Source organism: Hippichthys cyanospilos, chromosome 5 (assembly GCF_059441005.1).
Source record: "Hippichthys cyanospilos isolate Australia breed blue-spotted pipefish chromosome 5, RoL_Hcya_1.0, whole genome shotgun sequence".
NCBI classification, from domain to species: Eukaryota; Metazoa; Chordata; class Actinopteri; order Syngnathiformes; family Syngnathidae; genus Hippichthys; species Hippichthys cyanospilos.
This window is the reverse complement of record NC_142373.1, coordinates 13,367,228-13,391,173: the sequence shown is the minus strand read 5'-3', so window position 1 is coordinate 13,391,173 and position 23,946 is coordinate 13,367,228. Positions and strand designations below refer to the sequence as shown.

The following is a 23,946-nucleotide window of genomic DNA, read 5'->3' as shown; positions in this document are numbered from 1 at the left end:
AACACGCGGCGGTCTGAGCTAGTGATGGGAAAATGAAGCCTCATCAAACACTTTGAAGATCTTGTAAATTTCATACATTTTCATTGCACTAGCCTTTGAAAAATAATCACAAATGGTTCATGAGGCTTCACACACGGCAGCTCAAGCTGATATATGCTGGGGCTAGTGAAGGGAACGTGAAGCCTCATGAAACACTTTTGATACTTTGCAAATTTAATACATTTCCATTGCACTAGCCTTGATTTTTAAACTAAAAGTGCCAGCTAAAAAAGTATCACAGGTGGTTCATGAGGCTTCACACGTGGCAGCCTGAGCTGATATATGCTGAGGCAGGTCTTTCAAAATGAAGCCTCATGAAACATCTTAGACCATTTTTCTTGGTTTAAAGACGCTTATCTTGTAAATTGAATACATTTCCATCTCCTAACCTTTATTTTTATACCAAGAGCACCATTCTAGAAAAAAAAAATGTGCTTCATGGGGCTTCACAAGTGGCCTGAGCTATTACATGCTGAGGCTTGTGATGAGAAAACGAAGCCTCATGAAGCACTTTTGACCACTTTTCTTGGTTTCAAGATATTTTATTTTCATCGCGCTTGCCTTTTTACTTTTTTTTTTTTTTTTTTAACTCAGAGCACCTTCTAGAGGAGTAAAAAATATATCAAAGTGACTCATAAGGCTTCATTCACCCATCACTAGCCGAGGCCTATATTTTGGTTGGCCCCGACAATATTTTGAGCCAAGAATTGTCATGGCAGTGCCTAAGAAAAAAGAACCTTCATCCCATGCGTCACAATGGATTCTCATCTTTCACGGTCTAGCTTGTTCTCTAGCCTCGTGAGGGTAAAATGAGGCCTTGTGAAGCACTTTTGATACAGTATATCTTTTGCTTCTATTGATGGAATTGTTGGGTTAAAGATGCAATGTAAACTAGATGTACACTAGAATTAATTTTTAGACCATGAGCACAATCTTAAACGAAAAAGTGGTATTTTTTTGACTCTTGTAGATGATGATTTTGGTTAAAAAAAAAAAAAAAAAAAAAAAGGCTAGTGTTTCATGAAGCTTCATTTTCCCATCAGTACTAACGACTACTAACTTTCAGATGACATTGAGGTGGACATCATCTTTGGTGAAGATTCCAGGGTACGCTAAACGTAGGAACTCATATGTTACACAAGCAGTTGGTGAAACTTGACTTTTCCGCGACAAATGTTTTTTTACGAGCTTCACCCCGTCATTCAAATCCTAAAATTTTTCTAGTGAACCCCAAAGTGACAACATTTAAAATGACGCTCACGTCAACAACTAGCATACAACAACAACAACAACACTAATCGGCCCATTTTGCATAGTGAGTACGTTTGAAAATACATTTCACTGACAGTACATGTGTACCTTCATACTCGGACATAAAAATATTAACCGTTAGCGCAATAGTGCTATGTTATTTATTCATTTTTTAAACAAATATCTGCATCGGTATCTCGCCCACCCCACAAAAAAATCCAGTATCACTTGGGCTTTTTTTTCATGTTAGTATTGTCCCAAATCTACAAAAAAATAAGCCCAGCGTTAAGAAAACATAAGTGACTCCTCCCCCCGTCAATCAACAGCAGAAATGTAGAAAAATTGAGACGGAAAGCTGCCCGTGGAGGAATATGCTGCCATTCATTCACTCATGATACTCTTTCTTGTCACCATGCGTTGCATTCTGCTGTGCAGGCCCGCCATGCAAACACAGATCAAGATGTAAAAAAAAAAAAAATAGACATTCCCAAGCCGGGCTCGAGTCAACTTGCGCACGTCTGTTTACGAGCACAACAACAAGGAATGTACAAGTACATCGTAATGTCAAAAAAGCTAAAAAAAAAAAAAAAAAACAGAAAAAAAAATCCCCCCAAATTAGTGAGCCTTTTTATTTAACATCTTAAAAAAAAGGATGTTATATTCTTACTAGAGCCCGACCGATGTTTTTTTTTTTTCCTGGACTGATGCAGACTTTTGGCAAAAAACATGAATAATCGGACGATTCATTAAAAAAAAATTCTCATGAATAAAATAGCATGCTTCCTTCCAAAGCATTTCAACAGTTGTCAAATATATGCAGATTTTTACTATTCTCTGACCAATACATTGTTTTAAAAAAAAGACACCAACAACCTTTGGTTTTTGGTTCCCTGAATTCATTGCGTTGCAAAATTAATAAATGGTTGTCATATTTTAACACATTCATGCTTAATGATGGTCATATTATATATATATATATATATATATATATATATATATATATATATATATATATATATATATAGTCAATTCTTTGCACGACCTCCTTGCATTGCTTGTAAAAATGTTGTTTTGCTTTGCATTGAATGACAAGTCTGCAGAAAGATGTCATCGTTGAATTTCATGATAAATATTTCACAATCCGAGGTTATGCTATTGATTTATGTGTATTAAATAATGACACACTCCAATTGTTATTTGCATACATTTACTATTAATGGTAAGAATACATCAGTGCGTCTCAAATAGTGGGGTGGGGGGGGGGGGGGGGGGGGGGGGGGGATAACCCCAGGGCAAAGGCTCTTTTTGTCATGTGAAGTGTAATTGCAATAAAATAGGAATTTTTTATCATTAATTTAGTTTCAGGCACTTTGATGCACTTTGTTGTTATTTTCAGTTTTAGACTAAGCTGTAACCCGTATAAACATAAAAAAACAATTATAATTAAGTTGTTGAAAGTTAATTTATATTGCTTTCTTCTTTTGTTAATGTTATAAAGGATACAGGTTGAGATATACAAATCTTTACAGATAATCTTTTAATGTCTGCGGCTTGAAAAGTTTCCTCTTTCCTGGGGGGTTCATGGCAAAATATAATTGAGAAGCACTGGAGTACATAAAGGGAAAAAGTTAAAATTATCGGCAAATGATCGCAGATTATTTTTGACTGATGCGCGAAGTTCGATAATGGTCCGATTAATCGGTCGGGCCCTACTTTTTACGACTATGTTTAATTTCTCAGCCTCGATGGCACGTTTTTTAATGACAACTTTTCTGGCTGCCCTAATCTGACATGCAGCGCCCCGACATTAAAAAAAAAACAAAAAAAAGAAATACATAGAGACTTTATCTATCACACAACAAATAAAAATAATAATTAAAAAAAACACAACAACTAAAAACATGGATTCCAGTTTTAGTACATGGGGAAGTCCACCATTTGTTAAAAGCAAAAATATAAAAGAGTTTCATGAGGTGAGTCTGGTAAGGAGTGACCCTGATGAGATGCGGGTGTGTTTTTTTTTCTTTTTTAAAATTTTGGGAACTATGCACAACTACTTCCACGGGTTAACAGCTGCAAGTGCGTGCAAATATATGAGGGGGCGGGGGAGATGGGCTGCTAACGCGGGGGGGTTGGAATCCCCTTCCCTTCGGTCCAGCGGGCCCCTCACGAGCCGAGAGTGAACTGGTCTTGCTCGATGGGCTTCTTGACCCAAGCCCCCAGGCCGGCCTTGTGGAAGGCCTTGATGAGCGCCTGCTTGGCCTCGTGGTACTCGGCGGCCGCCTGCTTGGCCTCGTGGTACGACGCCGGCTTGGCCGCCTTGATCCGCAACAGCGACGACAGCTGGGGGGTGGGCGGCGACCCGAAAAGACAAGTCAGCGGCGGGATTCAAAACAACAACAAAAATTGGGACGCTTCGTACGAGCCGTCTCTAAATTTCAAAGCTTTTCTAAAAATTCAAAAACAAGAATATTGTTCAAATTGCGAGGATGCTTTATATTGCTCATAAAAATATGAGCCAATGGGCGCTCGATGGATTTTTTCATTTTGGACTCCAATTTCTTACTTTGAATTGCATGCAGATAACAGCTGTGTCATAGGTGAGGAAACACTGCCATCCAATGGTCACAGTTGTCACTACAGTGCTCAATTGGCTAACATTAGGTAAGCATTACTCAAGGGTATCAGCTACCCTCCATAAAAAAGCGTATTTGACAATAATTTTATGACGTATTATTGTTATTAGCATTCGAAAAAACGAGAATTCTCGTCCATGGCACCGAATGACAGCTACTTTCAATTGTTTAAATATTTACACACTTGGATTACCTTGTAATGGACAAATGGCATTCAAACACATTGGATATTTGACTAAATTCAGTTAGCTGCGTCGCAAAACAATTCCAACTTGGGAGATTTAGCGGGAGCTTGTGTCGCCTTACCTTGGAGTGCAGGCGCACCCAGCGGCTGTAGAGGGCGTGCTTGCATAGGCGCGAGGCCCGGCCCATGTCGTCCTTGCCCGTGGTGGCGTTGATCACCTCCAAGCCCTGATCGCCCACCGTCCAGTTCACGCTGAAGTTGGGCGCTTTGCCTGGCTGCCTGGCCTCCGCGTTGCTTATGCCTACACGCACCCCCCCCGAAAAAAAAACCAAAAAAACAATTCAACCTGTCTTCAATACTGTAGCTTTTTTTTTTTTTTTTTATCAGCATTTTTGCATGTGGGAGGAAACTCAATTTAAAACAGACTGCGGTGCCCTTTGTGACTGATTTATTAAACTTTAGAACTACATTTGTAGTGGTATTTGTAGGCGTATTATATTCAGCAACTTCCAAAGATAGATCCTGTAACATCATTGGTTTCCGTTCCGGCTCATCTGCTGGAAAATTGCATCGCAGTAACTCAATTTGCTTCAAGATCCAGTTAGGTTTTGTCCTATATTTAAAAAGAAAAATGAACTTACACACACCTCTTTGACTACAAATAATTGGTATTGACCCTGAAAAACAGAAAAAAACATACCACTCTACCTCTAACTTCCATGCAATACATTTCAAGGTTCAAAGTTTCTCTTTTGTCATAACGCCATCAGAAATACAGAGCAACAAAGGTTTACTTTACATGGAACCATCCACACAAAGAATGACCAACAGAGAGAGAAAAGATGAAGAGGCCTCAAGTAGAAGTGCCCCGAAATTTTAAATATCAAAATGGAATGGGAAAAAAAAAAAAAAAAAAAAAAAGACTCGGGCCATGCCCTCATCTAAGGCCATAGTATAAGCCTGGAAAAAACCTTGCACATGCCACATAAAAGTCATAACAAATCTCAAGACAAAAATGTAAGAGATGTGAGGAAGTGGGGGAAAACGGAAGTGCCTTCAAATGTTACGAAGAAAATATTGCTGGAATTAAAATGTAAAGCGGCATCCCTGGTCTACTAAGCCATGGAAAAGGTTGACGTATTGCTCAATACGCGCTAGTAAATGTCAACCGACAACACGAAAACGGGAAGGAGGCAAGCGGCGTTCCTCACCGCTGAGCAGAGGTCTGTTGAGCGTGAACTGCTGGGGGAGGTCCTCGATGTCGGCGATTCTCTGATACATGGCTCGGGAGAGGTGGTCGGCGTGGTAGAGGCTCCCCAGGATGATGCTGGAGAAGTAGATGGGCTCGGTGAAGTAGCTCATCAGGGAGCCCTGGATGCCCACCACGTTCCATCTGCGCCAAAACAATACAATCGACGGGTTTCCACTTGGAAAAAGTGCAAAGAAACTGTGCAAATAGTTATGTCATGTTTACGCAAACGTTTGCAATGGGGGTCCTTGAAAAAATGCGCTTTCTAAAAGGTGTCCCTGACTCCGAAATGTTTGAGAAGGCCAAGTCACAATTTGATGAGGGATTACCGTATGTTCCGCACTATAAGGCGCACCTAAAAGCCTTAAGTTTTTTAAAAAGCTGATGGTGCACCTTATAATCAGGCGCGCCTTATATATGGATCAATATTAAGATTGGGATGCGTAGATGAGGAATGAAGTGATAAAGTAAGCTTCACCTGTTTCTTTTGTGTGTTTACAGTTGAACAAATTGACATTGAGTTATGCTATTGAGAGTTTAGTTATCACTTTGAGTAATACTATATTGTTATTGAAAAAGTTTTAGAATATGTGATTGAGGGTGCGCCTAATAATCCCGTGCGCCTTATATATGGAAAAAGGTTTTAAAATGTCATTAATTGAGGGTGCTCCTTATAATCCGGTGCACCTTATAGTGCGGAAAATACGGTAATTCAGTGTTATTATCACTGATTTTAACTCTTTTTGGTAATTTTTTTTTCCCAGGTCGTTCTGGCAATAATTTATCCAAGGGATGGCACACATCTGGTAGTGTGATAACTAAGTGATGGTGCCGTGTTTGACATGTTGTCAGCATCTGGGTGAAATTTCAGCTCCCTGGTGTCTCCTTTCAGCGCTTTCCCTTTGACGTGGAATGCCTTTGATGTAATGACCAAAGAATTGGACAAAAGACCGCACAAGAGTGAAAAAGAAAAACAATTTGCATTTTTTATTTGGGATGTTGCTCACTAACTGAGATTTGGTGATTTGATAATGAAGTGCCGCCTCCGTGAGAGAAAATATCTGACGTTTGAACAGGGGATGTGGTGAAGTTGTAAATCAAGAGCACATGTCTGCTCTCATAGAAAATGATGGGTTGACTACTAATTACAGAGCTCAACTTGAGCCTGCTTTGATTGGCGTGAGAACTTTTTCTTTTATATTTTGGTCAAATTTCATAAGCGTTGTCAGGTTCGAGGCTATGAGGTGGGAGAGAAGATCCAAACGCGGAACGCTGAATGGCAACACATGTAAGATAAATGAGTATCGAATGCCACAGAGGCCAATGCGACGTAGCACACAAAATCCTACCGAGGGATCCAATTTCTTTTCTTTTTTTTTTTTTTTGTGCTGTATCATTAGCCATCGCTCCCTAGTCATTTTCCCATTGACATGCTCTGCGAAGCGTCACACTCCCACCTCACTTGCAAGGAGAAAATGTGCGCCTGTGTGCGTAGACTCAAATGTGTAGTCAAGAGCAGGAAAAAAAAAAAAAAAGACAGATACTTGCACGGTTTAAAGAACAAGGCTCTGATCTCGTTGTTTTCTAAGTTTGCTCAGATACAAGAAATGATCTTCTGGTTTTTTATGGTTGTTTATTGATTATGATGAGAATTCGAAGTTTTTTTTTTTAAAGGTGATTTTGATTTTGGTTGATCTGTGCAATAGTTTTGGATTTATGGGTTGGGAAAAAACTAACATACAAAAACTTAACTGCATTTCTAGCAGTATCTTGTATTTTGTTTCTGGTTTTTAGTTTCTGATGTTTTCAAAATAACTTACAATAATACAGAAAGCACGTTTGCTTGACTACCTTGAATATGCATTTTATTTTATTTTTTAATTAAAAAATGTTTTTTTTTAAATTAAAAATTGTTTTTTTTTGAGAAGTCACATTTTCAGATCCATCTCGTCAGATCCAAGAGGGTGTGTTAAGCGTCATAACTTGATTTTGAAACTTACAATCATCTAATTTATTGGTTTTTGAATAATCAAATGAAAAACGGTCTATATTTTACACATTGCCCCTCCCCAAAGCAATTTTACTAAAAAAGAAAAAAAAGAATTGCAGGTTTACATTGCTATTTTTCTTGATGAACTTCCTGTTTCTATAATGGAACAAAAAAACCAAAAAAAAAAGGTCTTGATTTTATGTTTCAATTTTTTAACAAAAGAAATAAACTAAAAAAAGGAATGGCTACAACAACAACAAAAAAGTTAAATTTTTGTGGTAAGCGAAGGCACCACGCCACTTTCTCCCAAGAGGAAATCAGGCAACATCATCTGAGGAACCAATCAATGGCTACTTATTAACCTGAATGGTTTTTTTTGTTGTATTACCCCGGTATCGCAAAGCCATTTTGCCCTCTACTGACTTAGATCCGGTCACTTGCGCCACAGCTGACAGGGAAAAAAAAAAGTCAAATCGATAGCGCAAGTACGAGGAGCTGAAAGAGTAACGGCTCCGTGCGAAAAGGAACACGAACAAGGCGTCCGCTAACGCAGCAGACGTGTCCTTCACTCGCCGTCCAATCATTCGGTGCACTGAGGCAAGGTATTACCATCCCGGGCGACCCAGAAGCACCGAGAAGTTATGGACCGCTCCCATTGTTTGCTCGGCAACGGGCTGCCTCGCCTTGAACGCCGACGGAGACTAAAGACGCCATGATCGGCGCGGCGATATACGGCGAGGACGGCTCGGTCCTTCAGCGTGCTCGGCCCTGACACCTCAGTAAGAGGAATGACGGACGCGCTCGGGATTTACGGATAGCCCGAAGAATGCCCGACGTTAAGGGACAATTCCGGTAAATAGAGAATGGATGATATCAAATGTTTTGATTTCCGCGGATTCCTTAAAAAACGGAACAATAGTTCAAAACCAGAGTGGAAAATGTGCATAAACATGATGACTAAATGGGCAAAAATGTTGACTGTTTTCCAGGAGCAAATATGCTATTTTAATTCAACCAAAAAATAATTAGTCCACTTTCATGGCGGGCGATAGAAACTGGAAAATAATTCATGCAGGGAATATAAAATTCCCCAAATTGAAACAATTGGTTATCTTTAGCTCATCCATACCACAAGATTTTTTTTATTTTGATTTTTTTTTAAGTAAATTTTAATTACCCCCCATTTCCATTTTTGACAGATCATTATTGTTCCAACTTGAAACTTTTAAGCTCATACCTCTTAAAATTGTTTTCCCCAAATTTCTAAATAAAATCATACTTTTTTCTACTGCAATTTCACCAATTGATCAAGTCTGACGTTCCAAATTTAAATGGTGCAGCTCATCATTAACACTATTTCAAAATAAAGGAAATAGTTTCAAAATAAAGGCCAAATATTCTGATTTTTCCAGCTTTTTCAACTGCAATTTGACCAGGTCGCAGATGCCAAACTTAAACAGCTCATCTTTAGAAAAAAAAAAGCCAAAATAAAGGATTTTTTTTCTCCTTAATTTCTAAATATTTTGGGCTAATTGAACCCGTTTCATCTTTAAACTGTACAAGCCTCACCTGCCCTCACATTGCCTTCATATAGAAAATTAATATCAAAATAACCCCAATGAGTAAGCAAGTTGGAATACGTCGTTGCTACAAACCTACACTTACCCAAAGTCATAAAAACACTAGCTAGCCATTAACCAGTTCACTGCCATTGACGGCTATGGACGCCACAGATCCATCCGAACAGAAAGTGCGGTAAAGCAGAAAACCCTAAACAGGCTGTAAATGATTTGCCGATTGAGGCGAGAGTGGCTTTTATCTGAAAATGACCTGGCAATCTTGTCACTGCAGGACATGGTGAGTAGCCGCTCTCCCTGGAGGACGCCGTCCCACGTTTGAATGGTGTTACTGGACCTGACGGGGATGGTGCCCTCGCCGGACTCGATCTTGGTCCGAAGCTGACCCCTCGCTTTCCGATTGGGGTGTCTGTCGCCTTGGTCTGAGGAGGAGGAAAAGGTCAAACGTTACGATACCGAATGGTGGACTCGCGTCAGTTTCATGCTCATAATTTTGTTCTACTTGTTGCTTTTTGCTTTATACTTGTACCAGACCGAATGACCTTTGCGTTTACCTTCTTGTGACCAATAGGAGGAGGGATCCATGTCATATGTTTAGGAATCTTTCATAAAGGAAAATCAAATTTCAAACATCTAAAAATGCATATACAATAAACATGTTCACATATTGTGATGTAATGAAAATTCTTGTTACTAGGAGGGATCGAATACAAGCTTTTCACTCTGGATATATACAGATATTGCAGCCTCGAACAGTGGTTCGCACACTATTTCAATGATATACCACCTAGGAATTCTCTTTTTTTCAACCCAGTCCCACCTAGCTAGTGCAAATCATTTTTGATATGATGATTTGATATATCAACGTTCAGAAACAAACAAAAGCCTCGCCTTCCAATTTATTTGCTCTCAATTTGAAAAGAAAACCACACTATTCCGATCAATGCATGAAATTAGTTTTGTCGATAACTCCATATCAATCCAATATCATCAGGAATGATACGTGCTTTTATTTTTATTTATTGATGACCTTTGACCTATTTACTCAAAACATTAAAAAACGCAACCTCAAATATAAATATGACCCTGATGTGCATAAAAACTTTACGTGCGTTCAGAATGAAATTTTCAAAAGACAGTGGGACAAAAAAAAGGCGGGGGCTAGCGTGAGAAATTCTGGATGACCTTTACTGTTTTTTTGAGCTTATATCGGACCGATAACAATATCAGATCAGGATAACCTTGTCACATTTTCAATGAAGTCAACCCGCATCGAAAGTACACCTAATAGAGCGCTGCTTTTGCAAAGAAATTAAAAACTTTTTTTCATTAAGTGGTGAAGAAGAAATGCCACTCCTTGACAACTTTGAACGGTCCAATTAAATGAGTGCACGAGACATGAAAGGGCACCAATTGGCTTACGATAGCAAAGGAGAACATGCAGAACGTGCCAAATTGACAAGCAATTAGAGAGCATCTGCCTGCATGTAAAAATATTTGGCCGACTTCCTTCCATCACATCTATCACGCATGCATGATTGACAGCCCCCGCCCTACACCACCTTGTTGAATTTGGAATTTGAATTACCGAATGACATTTAGTTAAAAACAATTATTAGTGAAAGCAAAAAATAAAAAAAAAACATGTCACAACAATATTTGGTTATCAATGTTTGCAGTGCCGTCTATTCACGGCTTAATTGAATGTGGCCGCTGTGCCGTTCAGGCGACGCGTGCGCCGGGAAAACACTTTGACCAAATACGGGGAAGGTTAATCAGTCAAGCCGGCCGAGGAAAAGACTGATAGGCGCAGACAGAGACTAACAAAAGCCCTAATTAACGAAGGCTCCTTTTGCAGCGTTACGACGTCGCGCCACGTTTCTAATTAAATTGAAGCGAGCGGCAGACAGAATCTCCAGGATTTCATTTAGCAAACTGTTGCGCCAAGCTGCGGTTAGGCACAGGTCAGACTTGAAAGAACACATCAACTCATTCGCTGCCATTGACGGATATGGACGGCAAAAATCTCTTTTTACTGGGCTGGCTGAATGACTTAGTTGTGATACATTACGTTGAAAAATAATAGCAATCTATTCGTTGATATGAAAATGACATCGCGGTTTAATGCTCGGAATATATAGGTGTTATATAATTTTTTTTTTTTTGAAGAGCAGTTTTGTGAATCATTGATTTTATTTGAGGAGCAATTTTCTAATTTTGTGGAGCATTTGATAATTATTATATTACACATTATTAACCATTATTACTATAAATGTTTAATGCATGACCATTTAAGTCATGTTTCCACCGACGATAAGAAATAAAAAGGGTTTATTGGGAAAACCAAAAACATTTTTGGTATTGCTAGCTGTATTAAAGAAAGACTATAAAAGCTTGAGCAAACTGTGTAGACAACATTCTTGCACTTCTGATAGATTTTTTTGTTAGGACTGTCTAGGAGACTGACACAGATTCGTCCGAATCTGACCAAGAAAAGTGCCCATTGAATGGGAGAAAATGGAAGGAAAGACCAGCTGTCAACCATGTCATGTTACATCTCCCTCAAAAATGTTCCATGAGCTTTTATAAGCTTCCTCCAACAAAACATGTTTTTCCTCCCTGGCACCACAGGTCCACCGTTAACGAGATCAGCGTCGAGCGTGACGCGTTACCTTCCACGCCGGCCTCGTGCGGGGAGAAGATCCTGGCGTCTCCACAAGGCGAGGTGCTGATGTAGAGGTGGAACTGAATGTTGTCCTTCAACTTGTAGCCTCCTTTGTCACACTGCATGAATATAGACTTCTGATGCTCTTCTTTGCTACTGCTACGGCAACACACAAACACACACTTCCGTCGTCAAGTTGAAAAGCTCCAAAGGGAAGATGCTAAAAACATTAAGAGCGTGGATGGACCTAAGGAAGAACTCTAGCTGGATGTAGAGGTATCTCATGAGCGAGCGTCTAGCGATGATCTCGGCGTGGCAGTCGTTGAGTGCCAGGCCGCGGTCGCTCATATACTCTCCGTTGATGCATTTGGTACCCGTGGAAACACAAATGACCTGCGCCTCTTTTACATCCGTTCCTGGTAGGAAACCAAAACCAGTGTGAACAACATTGCATCCATCCAGTGTAACGTCACAACAAAGGGGCCCGAATTCAATCAATTTTAACCGCGATGAGGGAATCATGATCATGACCGTTATGAAAGTTATGAAATGACATGGCATTTGGACACTAAGCCGCCAAACCGTGAACTATACAATGTCTTCCTTTTCAAAGATAATGAAGCTTATTTTGACACAGAGACGTGGTAGAAAATAAAGGACAGGGTCTTAGTGATAGTGCCTTCCCACCCTTCTAGCTACCTGTTGTCATGACGACGCCGGCCAGGACTTTCCGCCGCGCATGGGGGGAGGTAAAGTTGTCCGTCAGTTCGCTGAACTTATCAACCACCAGTCGAGAGACAGCGTCGGCGAGAACCTGCAACCGCACGCGCGCCAACACACAAAGCCACCGGTGTCAAATCAGCCAATAAAACACGACTGATGTCACACCTGTTGACCCACGCTATTCACGGGGAATAGGTTGGCCGGCGAAGAGTGAAAATCCGCATATAACAGCTACTGAAATGCATTGCGAGGAAACAAATCCTATTTAAATGATTCGACCAATGAATCGGTAATCGATATTTTGTTTCTGTCAAACGTCGGCCTAAATGAATCATATCGATCCCGACTGGTAACAATTTGCACCCGTTTAACAAATTAAGCTTCTTAAGGCATAGGATTCACCAACACAATTTAGCAGGATGCTTCATGTTCCAATTCATTTGCTCTTAATTTGAAAAGCAGGCCATACTGTTCAGGAATACATGACTTATAGCTGCAGGAACCCTATGGAGTTCTCATGAATCCCCTATTTGAGAATCAAAGGTCTTTACTGTGAATTTTCACCGTGAGACGAAAGGGTTGGCCGCACCTTCGAAATGTAAAACATGCCTGAATATCTTTGAAGGTGTCTTGTAAGTCATCTTAAAGAGAACAAGGTCCATGCAGTTCACGCTCAAGCGACCATACATCTCGTGTTCTTTGACAGCCATTTTTCTCAGGCTAAGCTCTGGCTAATGTGATAGAAAATGACGATAACCAAGATGAGAAGGGACTACAGCTGGATGGACATAAACTAATGAGATTATTATAATATTACTTTGCCGCTACTTTGGACTCACCCACTCGTAGCCTGGGTCCTTCAACTTTCAAGGTTATTGAGGTAACAGAGCTTTAGTTCTTGGACAAAAAAATTGCAAAACATTCTCAATGAAATGCATTTTTTATGGAGTTCAAATTCATTACTAGCTATTAATAGACAGGTCAACTGACTAAAATGGTCAGCTCAAAACATGTAGAAAGATGTCATCTGAGGCACAACAGAAACAAACCATCAACATTCATTTGTAAAGCAAAAAAAAGCTAGACTTTTGCCGCAGGCTTGTTTTCGCTATAGTGAATTTCAGTGCAATGCAAATGCAGAAAAAAAAAAAAACTATAAATGTAGGATACAGAAAAATGCTGAAAATGTTCACTCTGCAACAGAGGGATTTGTTCTTGTATTAGGAACTAAGAAAGAGGAAAAGGCTTCAACCCATGGATTGTTTTTCCACACTGGGGGTGGGTAATTTTGCACGTGCAAGTTTCGTTTTACTGCAGTAGGCCACAATAATGAGCCTTCACCATTTAAGGTCTTAAGTAAAACTTTTCAAGGTTCGCCTAATTGTTGTCACCGCTGAAGATAGTTAGCGTAAGGTAAGTTCTCGTTGAGTAAGACAAAGGAAGACTGAAGGCTGCCTTACCTGCGGAAGGTGAAGCTGCAGGCCCTCTCTGGGTATGGGCTGCCTGGAGGGCGTCTGGTCGAGTTGCATGTTGAAGAGAGCCGAGAGAGCGGCCTGCGCCGCCCGGGCCTTAGCTAGCTTCTTGTTGCGCCCCGAGCCTTCAAATGTCTGCGCGTCCACCGTCACCGACATGACAAAATTCTTGGCGTGACTCTCCCCGCTCTCCGACACAAAGTCATATTTGAGGCCCGGCCTGAGTTCATTGAGAATCATGACGGGGTTTTTACCGCCGGCGGGGGAGCCGAACGCCGACGGCGGGGGCAGCGGCGCCTGGGCGAGGTTGCCGCCGGGCGGCGTGGGCAGCGGGTACTCCCCGAGAGAGTTTAAAGCGCCGCTACCGTTGGAACCGACATAGAAGGACTCTTCGGGCGTGGCCGGCGTCTCAAAGCCGTTGAAGAGCATGTCCGGGAAATCAGCTTGGTCGGAAGTAAAGTCCGTGTTGACGGTCAGCGTGCGCCCCATGGCCAGGTGCGCCTCGGAGGCGTTGGGGAACTGGACGAAGGAACGCAGCGCTTTCTCGGCCGCGTTCAGTTTGGCTTTCTTCTTGGTGGGACCCATGCCCTCGAAGGTCTGTCCGTTGACCTCGACGGTCATGACAAAAACCGGCGCGTGGACCGGTCCCGTTTGGGACAGCAGTTTGTACTGCAGCCCCGGTTTGATTTCATTGAGCTGCATCAGGGCATTCTTGGGGAGGATGGGCCCGGGCGTTTTCTTGCGCTTCTTGGCTCGGAACTTGGAGTGAGCGTGACCATTGTTTCCTTCCTCCAGGGGGCGCTTTCGACTGCCCGGCCCGCTTCCATTGGGGAGTTGCTCGGCCACACCCACCCCTTCTTTGCACGACACGTTGTCCAGGTTTCGGTTTTCCTTAACGTCAGTGCTGCTCGAACCTGCGGTGCCCAGAAAGAGTAACTTACAACGCCTTCGTTGCAGGATCTTGTAAATGCAAAATTTATAGATTCCTTTATCACTCTTTGGAACTGAACCGATGATTTGTGTTCCTGTGTTAAAGCAGATATGCGATAAGACAGATCTCCGAGAGATCCGCCTCTGATTTGCCATTTTCAGCCATTTACCAACCGTTGTACCAACTGAACGGAATGGTCAAATTTCATTTTTGATCGCTCCTGTACTACAACTTTGGTTTTACAGTTGAGAGTCTCCTCCTTCATGAATATAGTGAAAACTGGGTGTTCAAAGTAGCAACGTGACAAGTGGCCGCCATCTTTGTGGAATTTGATTGAAAAAAAAAAAAAAAAAGAAATTCACCCCGAAAAATGATTGTTATCGTATATGACCAGCTATATGCAATGCTTTTTTTCTACCAATAATCTTCTGCACTAATTAAGTTTTTTTGGGCAGGTATGGGCATTTGAAACGATGCTAATTTTGACGTCTCGAAAATTTGGCCTGTACCCAAAAATTGCTGGCTATTGTGAACTGAAACTTGTCAGCAAAACAGAGAAGGGGTGTCCTGCGTAAATGATGAAATGGAGGAAGTGAGGAGAACGTGGGGAAATAATGACGTTATATCAGTTAACTCTCCTTCCAAAGGTGCTTCTGCAGATTTTCAATCGGCAACATTATACAAGTGTTCCCCCAAAATGCCATTTTAGCCCCCACAAAACGTTTAATTACTTCAGAATGCTTTATCCAAATTTCCAAACTCTTTCTGCATTTTACCCTGGTTGAAGTAGCCTTTCCCAAACCCCTTTGCATTTAGAGATTTTTTTTTTTTAAATAAACCTTGTCACGTTGCTCTTCAAAATGAAACAAAATTTCTTAATTCCTGGTCTTAGTGTATTTATGAATTCTCAACTCAGTTTTCATTCATGTGATCCCTTGACTACGTACAATATTTCACTTAAAGTATATAAGCGTTGATTTTAATAATAATAAACCATTCTATTTGGATTTGCTTTTTGAGACCCTCAAATTGCACCAATAAAAACACAAGTTGACACTAACTTCATTAGATATATGCTGGGGAACACATATCACTGAGCCCAGTAAGCAAAGCGGATGGAATATTGGCAAAAATTTTCATTTATAACATCCTTCAGCAAAGGCTTGATAGGTTACTCCTTGCGGTACTCAGGAGAAAGAGAGGCCGCAGTGTGCATGAGTGGGACTGTAGGTTGGGTTGAGGGAGTGCAGGGGAGGAGTGCAAGGGGGGGAGGGGGAGCTGAGGACCAGGCAAAACGGGAGAACGCATCAAAAAAGAAAGGCAGAATGAGAATAGTCTGCCTATTGCTGGATCCTTAAAAAAAAGCTGGGCAGGTGACAAAGAGTGCCAGTTCAAAAATGTGACTTCACGGGGACATTTGACAATAATGACATGTCGCGGTCCAAAAAACAAAAAGAAGAGGAAGTTTCAAATTAGGGGCCATCGGTGTGACCCCGTGTCTCCACCCCCCACCCCCAGTGGCGCTGACCAGTGCTGTGTTGCAATGACATGCCGTTACCATCGGAAACAAATCACAGTCGTGTCTTAAGACAAGCCAAACCAAAAGCTACTCCAAAAAAAACAAACAGTCATCGTTCAAACGGCACATTTCATCGGTTTCGGACCTCTGAAAACATGCTGGCATACGCATGCATCTTTTATGGTGGGATCATTTTGGCACTTAACTCTTTCACTGCCAGCTTGGTTAAAATGGAATGACATCTACTGCAGTCGGTGGCAGTGAATGAGTTAAAAGAAAATAAAAGAAGGAAAAGTGTTACAAAAGGATGAAAAACAACTTTAATCACCGGAAATATATACAAATTTGATTAATTAATAGGAGACTGGCAAACATGAATATATAATGCATATTCAATAAAAAGATACACACCATAAATATATGATTTACCTCAAGTGGAATATTCATTTAAATTTAGGGTGCAACATTTTTCACAGAATAATCCAGTGATCAATACCACAATGGATACGCCTGATTATTTGCAATAAATAAAATAACTTGGATGTGAATAGAAACGAATGGATAACTAGTGATCGAAAATGAAGCCTCATGAAACACAAGTGAATTTTTTTTGGCCCTCTTGATGGCACTATTGGTTTAAAGACGCAATGGAAATGTATTCCTTTTCCATTGCACTAGCCTTTGTTTTTAAACCAAGAGCACCATCTAGAGGAATAAAAAAATATCACAAGTGCTTCATGAGGCTTTTTGGAGTATGTTGTACATACTTCGATTATAACAGCTATTTATAGGATCATGGAACCAAACGAATGATGGGAAACCAAAACATAACATCCATCAACCCGTGCATGAAATAATGGCACACACATGCAGTTGAAAACATTCATGCCAGCATTTGTGTAATCGGCTGCCACTAGCTTGTAACTTGGGTATCGAGTCTTCTGCTCAAAATCCCATTATGGAATAGAATGATACGCTAACAGTTAGCGTAGCTTTTTTGAATTCTTAAAAATCATCAGTGATATATAAACCTACCTTCAGCAAGTCACAATTCATGATTGGGAAATAATACACCCTGAATGGAATTCCAACTCAAACTAGGGCTTGGCAATATGGCCCAACAATGAAAAAAAAAAAATTCTGAATGATAACGATTTTAATCAAACAACTAACCCTAAACCCAATAAACATTTTTCTAAAAAAGGTGTGATTTATAGCTTTTAAATCATGTGCAAAATATTCAGAGAACAAGCTCCTCATAGCTTACGCATAACTTGCTTGAAGACCATAATTTAGCAGCAAATAGCTATTGTGCAAAACCTCAGTTAACTACATTGTGAATTTAGCTCATTTTCAAATCATTGAATTAATTTCAAATTAATCCAATTTATTGCCCAGCCTTACCATGAGAATAAAAGGAATTGCTTGTACATGAGTGCTGACATTAGAGTTTTCGAATGTAAACATTTTTTTTTTTTTGGCTGATATCTATCCGATATGTTCAGTAAGCTCGGGAAAAGAAAATTTTCTGAAGAGAACATTTCAAAAAGTTGCTCCTTCTGTGAGCAAAAGCCCCTCAGATGTACCAATTAACTTTTCTCTTTCATGCTGTCTAATATCCGGGTGTGTGTGCTCCGCTTTATGTCTCGGTTCATGTCAGGACAAGCGAAGCCAGGAGATTTTGAGCGACAATCGAACGAACCAATCGCCGGACTCCTCGGAATGTGCGGGGAAATCCAGTTTAGTTGGATTTGCGCTGAGTATTGTTTACTACTCGTGTTAGTACTGATTACACAACGGAAGATCGAGAGGGCAAACGATGGAGGACGTGCAGGCGAGTATATAAAAAAGCAGGAAAAGAAACAGAGCTGCTGCGACTCACTCATATTCTCCTCCTCATCCATATCCATGGCGACGGCTTTGTCCTGACCTGAGAGCAGCCTCAGCGCCACAGCACCTGCAAATCAGAAGACGGGACAAGAGGACGACTTGAGTGCTGATTCCGAGTAGTCATTTGCATTGAGTAGTTGCGGCTGCGCTGATTTGTGGCACGACTACTCTGAAATATAGAGGCGTTTAAAGAGGAACGAGAACAGCGGGTTGAAACTCGGACCGGACATTGTTTCAAACTGGCGGCGGGGAGACGTAAATCTAGTCAAGGGAAGGCTGTTGAAAAAGGTTAGCTGAGGTTGTGATTTGTCTCAATGAACAGTATTTTTCAAGCACGCTACATTAGAAAACGTAGACCTCAATAGCATGTTATTGATTGCTATTTTTTTCCGTTTTTTTTTATTTTTAAACCTAAATAGACAGACGTGTGGAACCCAGAGGCGGGATTTCACAATACTTTTCAAGATGGTTCAAGGAGTTAAGGATTTTGCTCTCCAGCGACTTTCACCACTATGTATTGGTTCATAATTTGCATTGCATTGCAGAAATTTGAGGGCGCTCTATCAGAATGTTTTTGACTTCCAGTTGAACAACTTGAAAGGTCACCCCCCCTTCCAAAAAAAAAAAAAAAAAAAAATGCTGAGCGCAGATTTGATGAAGCAGACTAACGGAAAGTTAAGGCAGCAGAAAAATGAAAAGACAGAGGCGAACGGCACAAAAGAGTGAGAAAGATGGCATTATGATACCGAGCAGATTGTGCTGATTCCACTGGCGCGTTGGCTCTCGTCGCCTTCCATCACTGCCCCCATTCCTCAGTCAGACACTAGCCTGAGCTAAACTAAATGGGCTAATTAATCTGGCCTAATGGTGGGTGACAGTAAATATGCTAGCACAATTATCACCCTATTAAAGATTCATATTCCGAGGCCTAATTGAAAATGAAAAGGTGGGGTGAGGGGGACGGACGGGAGGGAAAAGGTCCAGTCGAGTGGAACGCATAAGATTCATTTTTGCACAAGTCAGGTGTGTCCCACCCCAACCACGTAGCGCATTCGTTGCGCTACAAGGCACTTGCTCATTAGCACAGTCATGCATAGCACATCCAATCTGTTGTTTTGACATGGAAGTCGCCTTGAATAGTCAACGACTGGACATGTATACTCCGTTTGAAAAGTTCACACTTTGTCAATGTCATACATTTATGTATAGAACTAAGGCAAATGTTGGCATTCGGATAAAAGTTCTATCGGTTAGCCGGATATGCAAACACAAAGAGAAAATACATCTTTTTTTTGCTCATTTAAACAGCAATTAACTCATTCAGTGACATGGATGAGAACTCCTGTCTTTTAAATTAGTAATAACGATAATAACTCAATAAAATTCTGGTGAAATACATTTTTTTATTGAGAGAAGCTGACACATTTGACTAATGCTTACCTAATATAATCCAATTGTGCACTGTAGCGATAAATGTGACCATTGGGTGGCATTGATTCCCCACTTATAACACAGCTGTTACCTAGATGCAAGTTTAACTAAAGAATGGAAGTCAATCTTTCAATGGGAACACCCATATTTACATAGACATAGCACACAATATTCTGTTGGCCTTGAAAAGTGAGAGAACATGCATAAAATACAGGCCCTCTAGATGTTTCCTTTTCCAAAAACGCTTGGTACTGAAGAAAATCAAATGATTACAACTTTGACAATTTTATTTTGTCATAAATTGAGATTTTAGACATATATCCCCATTTGGATTATATAACAAAGTGGTGGAAAACCAAAAGAAAAATAGTTTTTCTACTAAAACAGTGCATTTGAGTAAGCCTGAGTTCTCAAAAAGTGATCGGTAGGAACAAGAACTGTGTCACTTGAGTCATTTATGTCCCTTAAACTGCCATTGAAAAGTCATTCAATGGCTCTCACCAGCCTATATGGGGCAGCTAAGTGCCGCTAGCTTCTAACAGTGCTAGCATCTAGTGCTGCTCGCCACTTCTAGTGATGCTAGCCGCGCATGTTGCTGCTGGCGCTAATCACTGGCAACAGGTGGCGCATAATACAGTGTCAGCGTATTTAGGTATGCTTTTAAGCATCCTTCGTTAGCATAATTAATAATAATGGCAACTGGTGGATCACAAACAGACAGGTAACAAAATAAATATCCAATATGCGGGGTAGATGTTAAAAATGGTATATACCCTTTGCATTTGTTCAAATGTTCCATTTTCAGCTGAAAACTGAGTTGTTTCGGTATTCCTCTTTGGTTGCCATTCTCATCCACACGCTGCCGCGTTTATGCAATGTCATCAGCATGCAATGCAAATGTGCTTGTCAGGTTTGATTTTCAGATCAGACCGCCGTTTGGAAATCCGTAGAATCAGGTGCAATCATTGGGGAGTCTCACAAAAGATTCATAATGCTAGTTTGTGTGTCTTGAATAGTCAGTGAGGTAAAATTGGTTTTAAAACTACTATTGGCAGTTATTTTTTTCAATGTATTTTTTCTCTCAGAAATGAGCACAAAAAAAATAGATAATGTTGTCCCATTTTCCAAAGATAAGCCTGTAATCATGGTCAAACTTTTTCAAACCATTTGAAAGACTTGATTCGTTTCACATCACTTATCATAGGTGTTCCACAGTCAAACCCAGCTGTCTTTGGCCGAGAGGCGGGTGCAGAAATGGTCGCCAGCCAATCACAGGGCACAACATTTCATACCAACTCGCTAATTGTAGTAAGAGTTTGTTACCTGGTAAAACCGCATGGTGCGTATACTGTTGCAACAGTTTAAACAAAAAAAAAACAAAAAAACCCCCAAGGTGACATTTGGCTTTTTTTTTTTTATCCTTTCATAAACAAAACCGTTTATAGCAAAGCAAGAGAATCCATGGTGCGCGCTGTCGACTATCTCCCACCAAATGAAGCGGAGATACGGCGTCATCGGGTTGCGAGACGGCTTGCTTCCAGGTAATTCTGAGTTGAGCCACAGGAGGCAGGGGAAAAAGGGGAAGATGAGAAAGAAGATGAAAACACTCTAATTTAATCTGGCACAGTCAGAGGCACTGTGGGGACATACGAGGCTTTTTGATTTGCCTCTCATCCCCAGCTTGTGGCGGGGAGGCGCGATGGAGCCGCGCCGCCGTGGCGGCAACACCGGCCGAGCCCGACTGGCGGGGGACGCGCTGAGCGGGATGGCGAGGTGAAGGTGAACAAAGGATAGAAAATGAGAACGAGTGAAAATCCTATTCCCTGTAAAAGAATATCATTATCTCTCGAAAAACACAAAATGATGAAAAGGTCTGCCCTTGGCGCGCTGAAAGGTTCAACCGCCTCAAAAGACGTCACTGCCAATACCGCACAAGGATGTTGGGAGTTGCTGTCAGTGAAAACTACACCAAGTTAAAAAAAAAAACAAAAACATACTAACGAGGAGTAAAAAATTATTATGACGAGTAAAAGGAGATGCTTGGAAGTGTCTTAGTTTGATTTAAACCAAAAAATAACCGTTCTTCTTTGCATGAAGGCCTAAAAAAAAAAAAAAATCAGAGCATGATTACAGATTTGGAAAATTTCATGCTCTAAACGATTACCCGATTCATAACTCTTGGTTTCGTAAAATCTTTGAAGTATATAGTCAATGGCAGCGAATGAATTAAATGCGAAATGTTGCAGGGTGAGTTGAGTTCACGGCCAAAATACAGCGCTTGTATCTCAAATTTATGAAAATTGGCCTGACGTCCTTTCTCAAGACACCAATACACTCCGAGGCGCAGTTGTACTGACTTGACTATTTGAGAATTCAAAATTTGCATCCAGTTTAAAGGGCCTGTATTTTCACAGGGCCAAGCACAGATTCCATTTTTGGTCCACTACACTTTTCCTACTGGAGCTATAAACACCAAAAATGACCAGTCATTTTTATTGACAGTGACAACTGATGTGATGATAACCTCTAATTGCACACAAGAAACATTGAAAGTCTCTTATTCTGGCTGCAAACACTTATTTCTCAGATAGCAGGTTTCCACTCTAGTTAAATGGTTACCTGGAAAGGCACATGTGCTTTAGGAGGGGGAAAAAAAAAAAAAGTTTCGAAACATTTTAACATTTCAGTAAATGTGAAAACAACTCAGAAGTGGTTACGAAAAGTGAAAGGTATTATAGGACCAACCGCTTGCCATTCCTGATTAGAACCTTAAAAAAAAAACAGAAAATAAACTATAGAATCGCGATTATAATTTCGGCAGGCTGGAAATGAATCGAATGACATATGCCAATTCACAGCACCCCGCATACACAGCTTGCCGAAATGACAAAACGTATCTTCGGGACTGGTTTATTTGCTGTTTTACACAATACATTGAAGTTCGTGGAGTGTTTCTGATGGCAAAGCAGCGGCCACAGAAGTCAGTAAAATGCGAAAATGGGCTGGAACGGCAGGGGTGACGCCGTGTGGAAAGAAAAAGGGAACGTGTTGTTCTGTGTTCCAGACTTTAATATCTGACAGTTGGTCATTTATCATCGTGGACCGCTGATTGTGAGAGAAGGGAAAAGGTGGAGAAAAGCTGAGCCAGAGTATCAATATGAATTTTTATTTGATGGCTTTTGCGGGAGATTGCATTTCAGGGGGCTGGCGAAGTCAAGGTTCACTGAAGCATGACAAGGAGATAGTGATAGACCAAGACAAAGGGCAGGTGAGCCATAATGGTGCGCCTGTGCATCAACACTAAGGAACACATTGGCTCCAGACGTACCTTCACACTATGCGCGGCTGCTTGTGCTAACCATTAAGTCAATAGTAAATAAAACGCTTTTAGGACTGCAGCTATCGTAGAAACATTAGTAAGATTTTTAAAAAATATCTCCCCTTTTGTTTTGATTTTGGAAACAAGTGACCTCAGTAGTTAGAAATATCAGTTTGGAGTCATTTATGTGTCTAAATGCTATACTTTTTATTCTATCAATCAGAATAGTGTTCCCATTTCTGTTGTCAAGTTTATTTGTATAGTCCTGACTCAATTGGCTTCACAGGTGAAAAATAAGTCATACAAAACATCATAAATACACAACAGCATCCCCTGAACAAAGCTCCCACGAGGGGAACGAAAAACTCAAAAATCACATCTAAAGGAAAATAGGAAACATTCAGAAGGGACCGCAGGTGGGAGGAGCCCCCTTCCAGACTCAACAGGTTGCACTACAGTGCTAAAAATAACACAATGTGCCATAATGCACAACATAGAAACTTATAGTAAACCTGCTGTGCAGTGACAATAAAAACATTCAATTTTATTGTGTTCTATTCTGCTTTGAAACGTCATCAGACAGCTTTTGCCAGTTTATGAGACAGTTGAGTCCCGCTAATGCTGCTAGCATCTAGTGCTACTTGCCATTGCAAGCGCTGCTTGCCGTTATTATTCGAGCCGCCGCCACTCATACAAATATTTTGATTTTATTATGACTTATTAGTGGGTTAGCATAGGCTAGTGAAACTCATACATTCAAAATTATGGAATAATTTGGGCTAACAAAGTTAAAAAAAAAAAAAACACCAACAAAAACTTTGAACACTGTGTTGGACAACAAGCAACAAAGCAAATAATTAAGCTGCGGGATTCAACAAATACGTGACCATATTTGCTGTTTAGTTTGAAAATGGTATCAACAGATGTCTGGAGATCTACGGTATTTTCTTTTTTAATTCCAAGCCAATCTAGTGGATGCTTTTTCCCTGGAGTAGAAAAACAAAACAAAAACCATGCAGTATTACGGGATGACTCGGCATCAACAGCTTCCACCTCCAAGGAGACAAACA

The 23,946-nt window shown here is 40.7% G+C and overlaps 1 protein-coding gene across 4 annotated transcripts in view; it reads right to left on the bottom strand.

Annotated features, from left to right (window-relative positions):
- Positions 1-2,560: 2,560 nt before the first annotated feature.
- The window catches only part of adarb1b (adenosine deaminase RNA specific B1b), an 83,104-nt gene continuing 61,718 nt past the window's right edge, over positions 2,561-23,946 (bottom strand). For 3 of the 4 annotated variants that reach the window (XM_088415564.1, XM_088415561.1, XM_088415563.1), the window contains 9 exons: positions 18,119-18,193; positions 13,775-14,700; positions 12,291-12,405; positions 11,839-12,007; positions 11,599-11,750; positions 9,180-9,348; positions 5,322-5,503; positions 4,233-4,411; positions 2,561-3,633 (listed from right to left, as the gene is read on the bottom strand). In XM_088415564.1, the coding sequence (XP_088271690.1) occupies positions 3,457-3,633; positions 4,233-4,411; positions 5,322-5,503; positions 9,180-9,348; positions 11,599-11,750; positions 11,839-12,007; positions 12,291-12,405; positions 13,775-14,700; positions 18,119-18,146 (2,097 nt within the window). In that variant the 5' untranslated portion in view covers positions 18,147-18,193 and the 3' untranslated portion in view covers positions 2,561-3,456. The remainder of the gene's footprint in view (positions 3,634-4,232; positions 4,412-5,321; positions 5,504-9,179; positions 9,349-11,598; positions 11,751-11,838; positions 12,008-12,290; positions 12,406-13,774; positions 14,701-18,118; positions 18,194-23,946) is intronic. The other variant, XM_088415562.1, reaches the window with a different exon arrangement.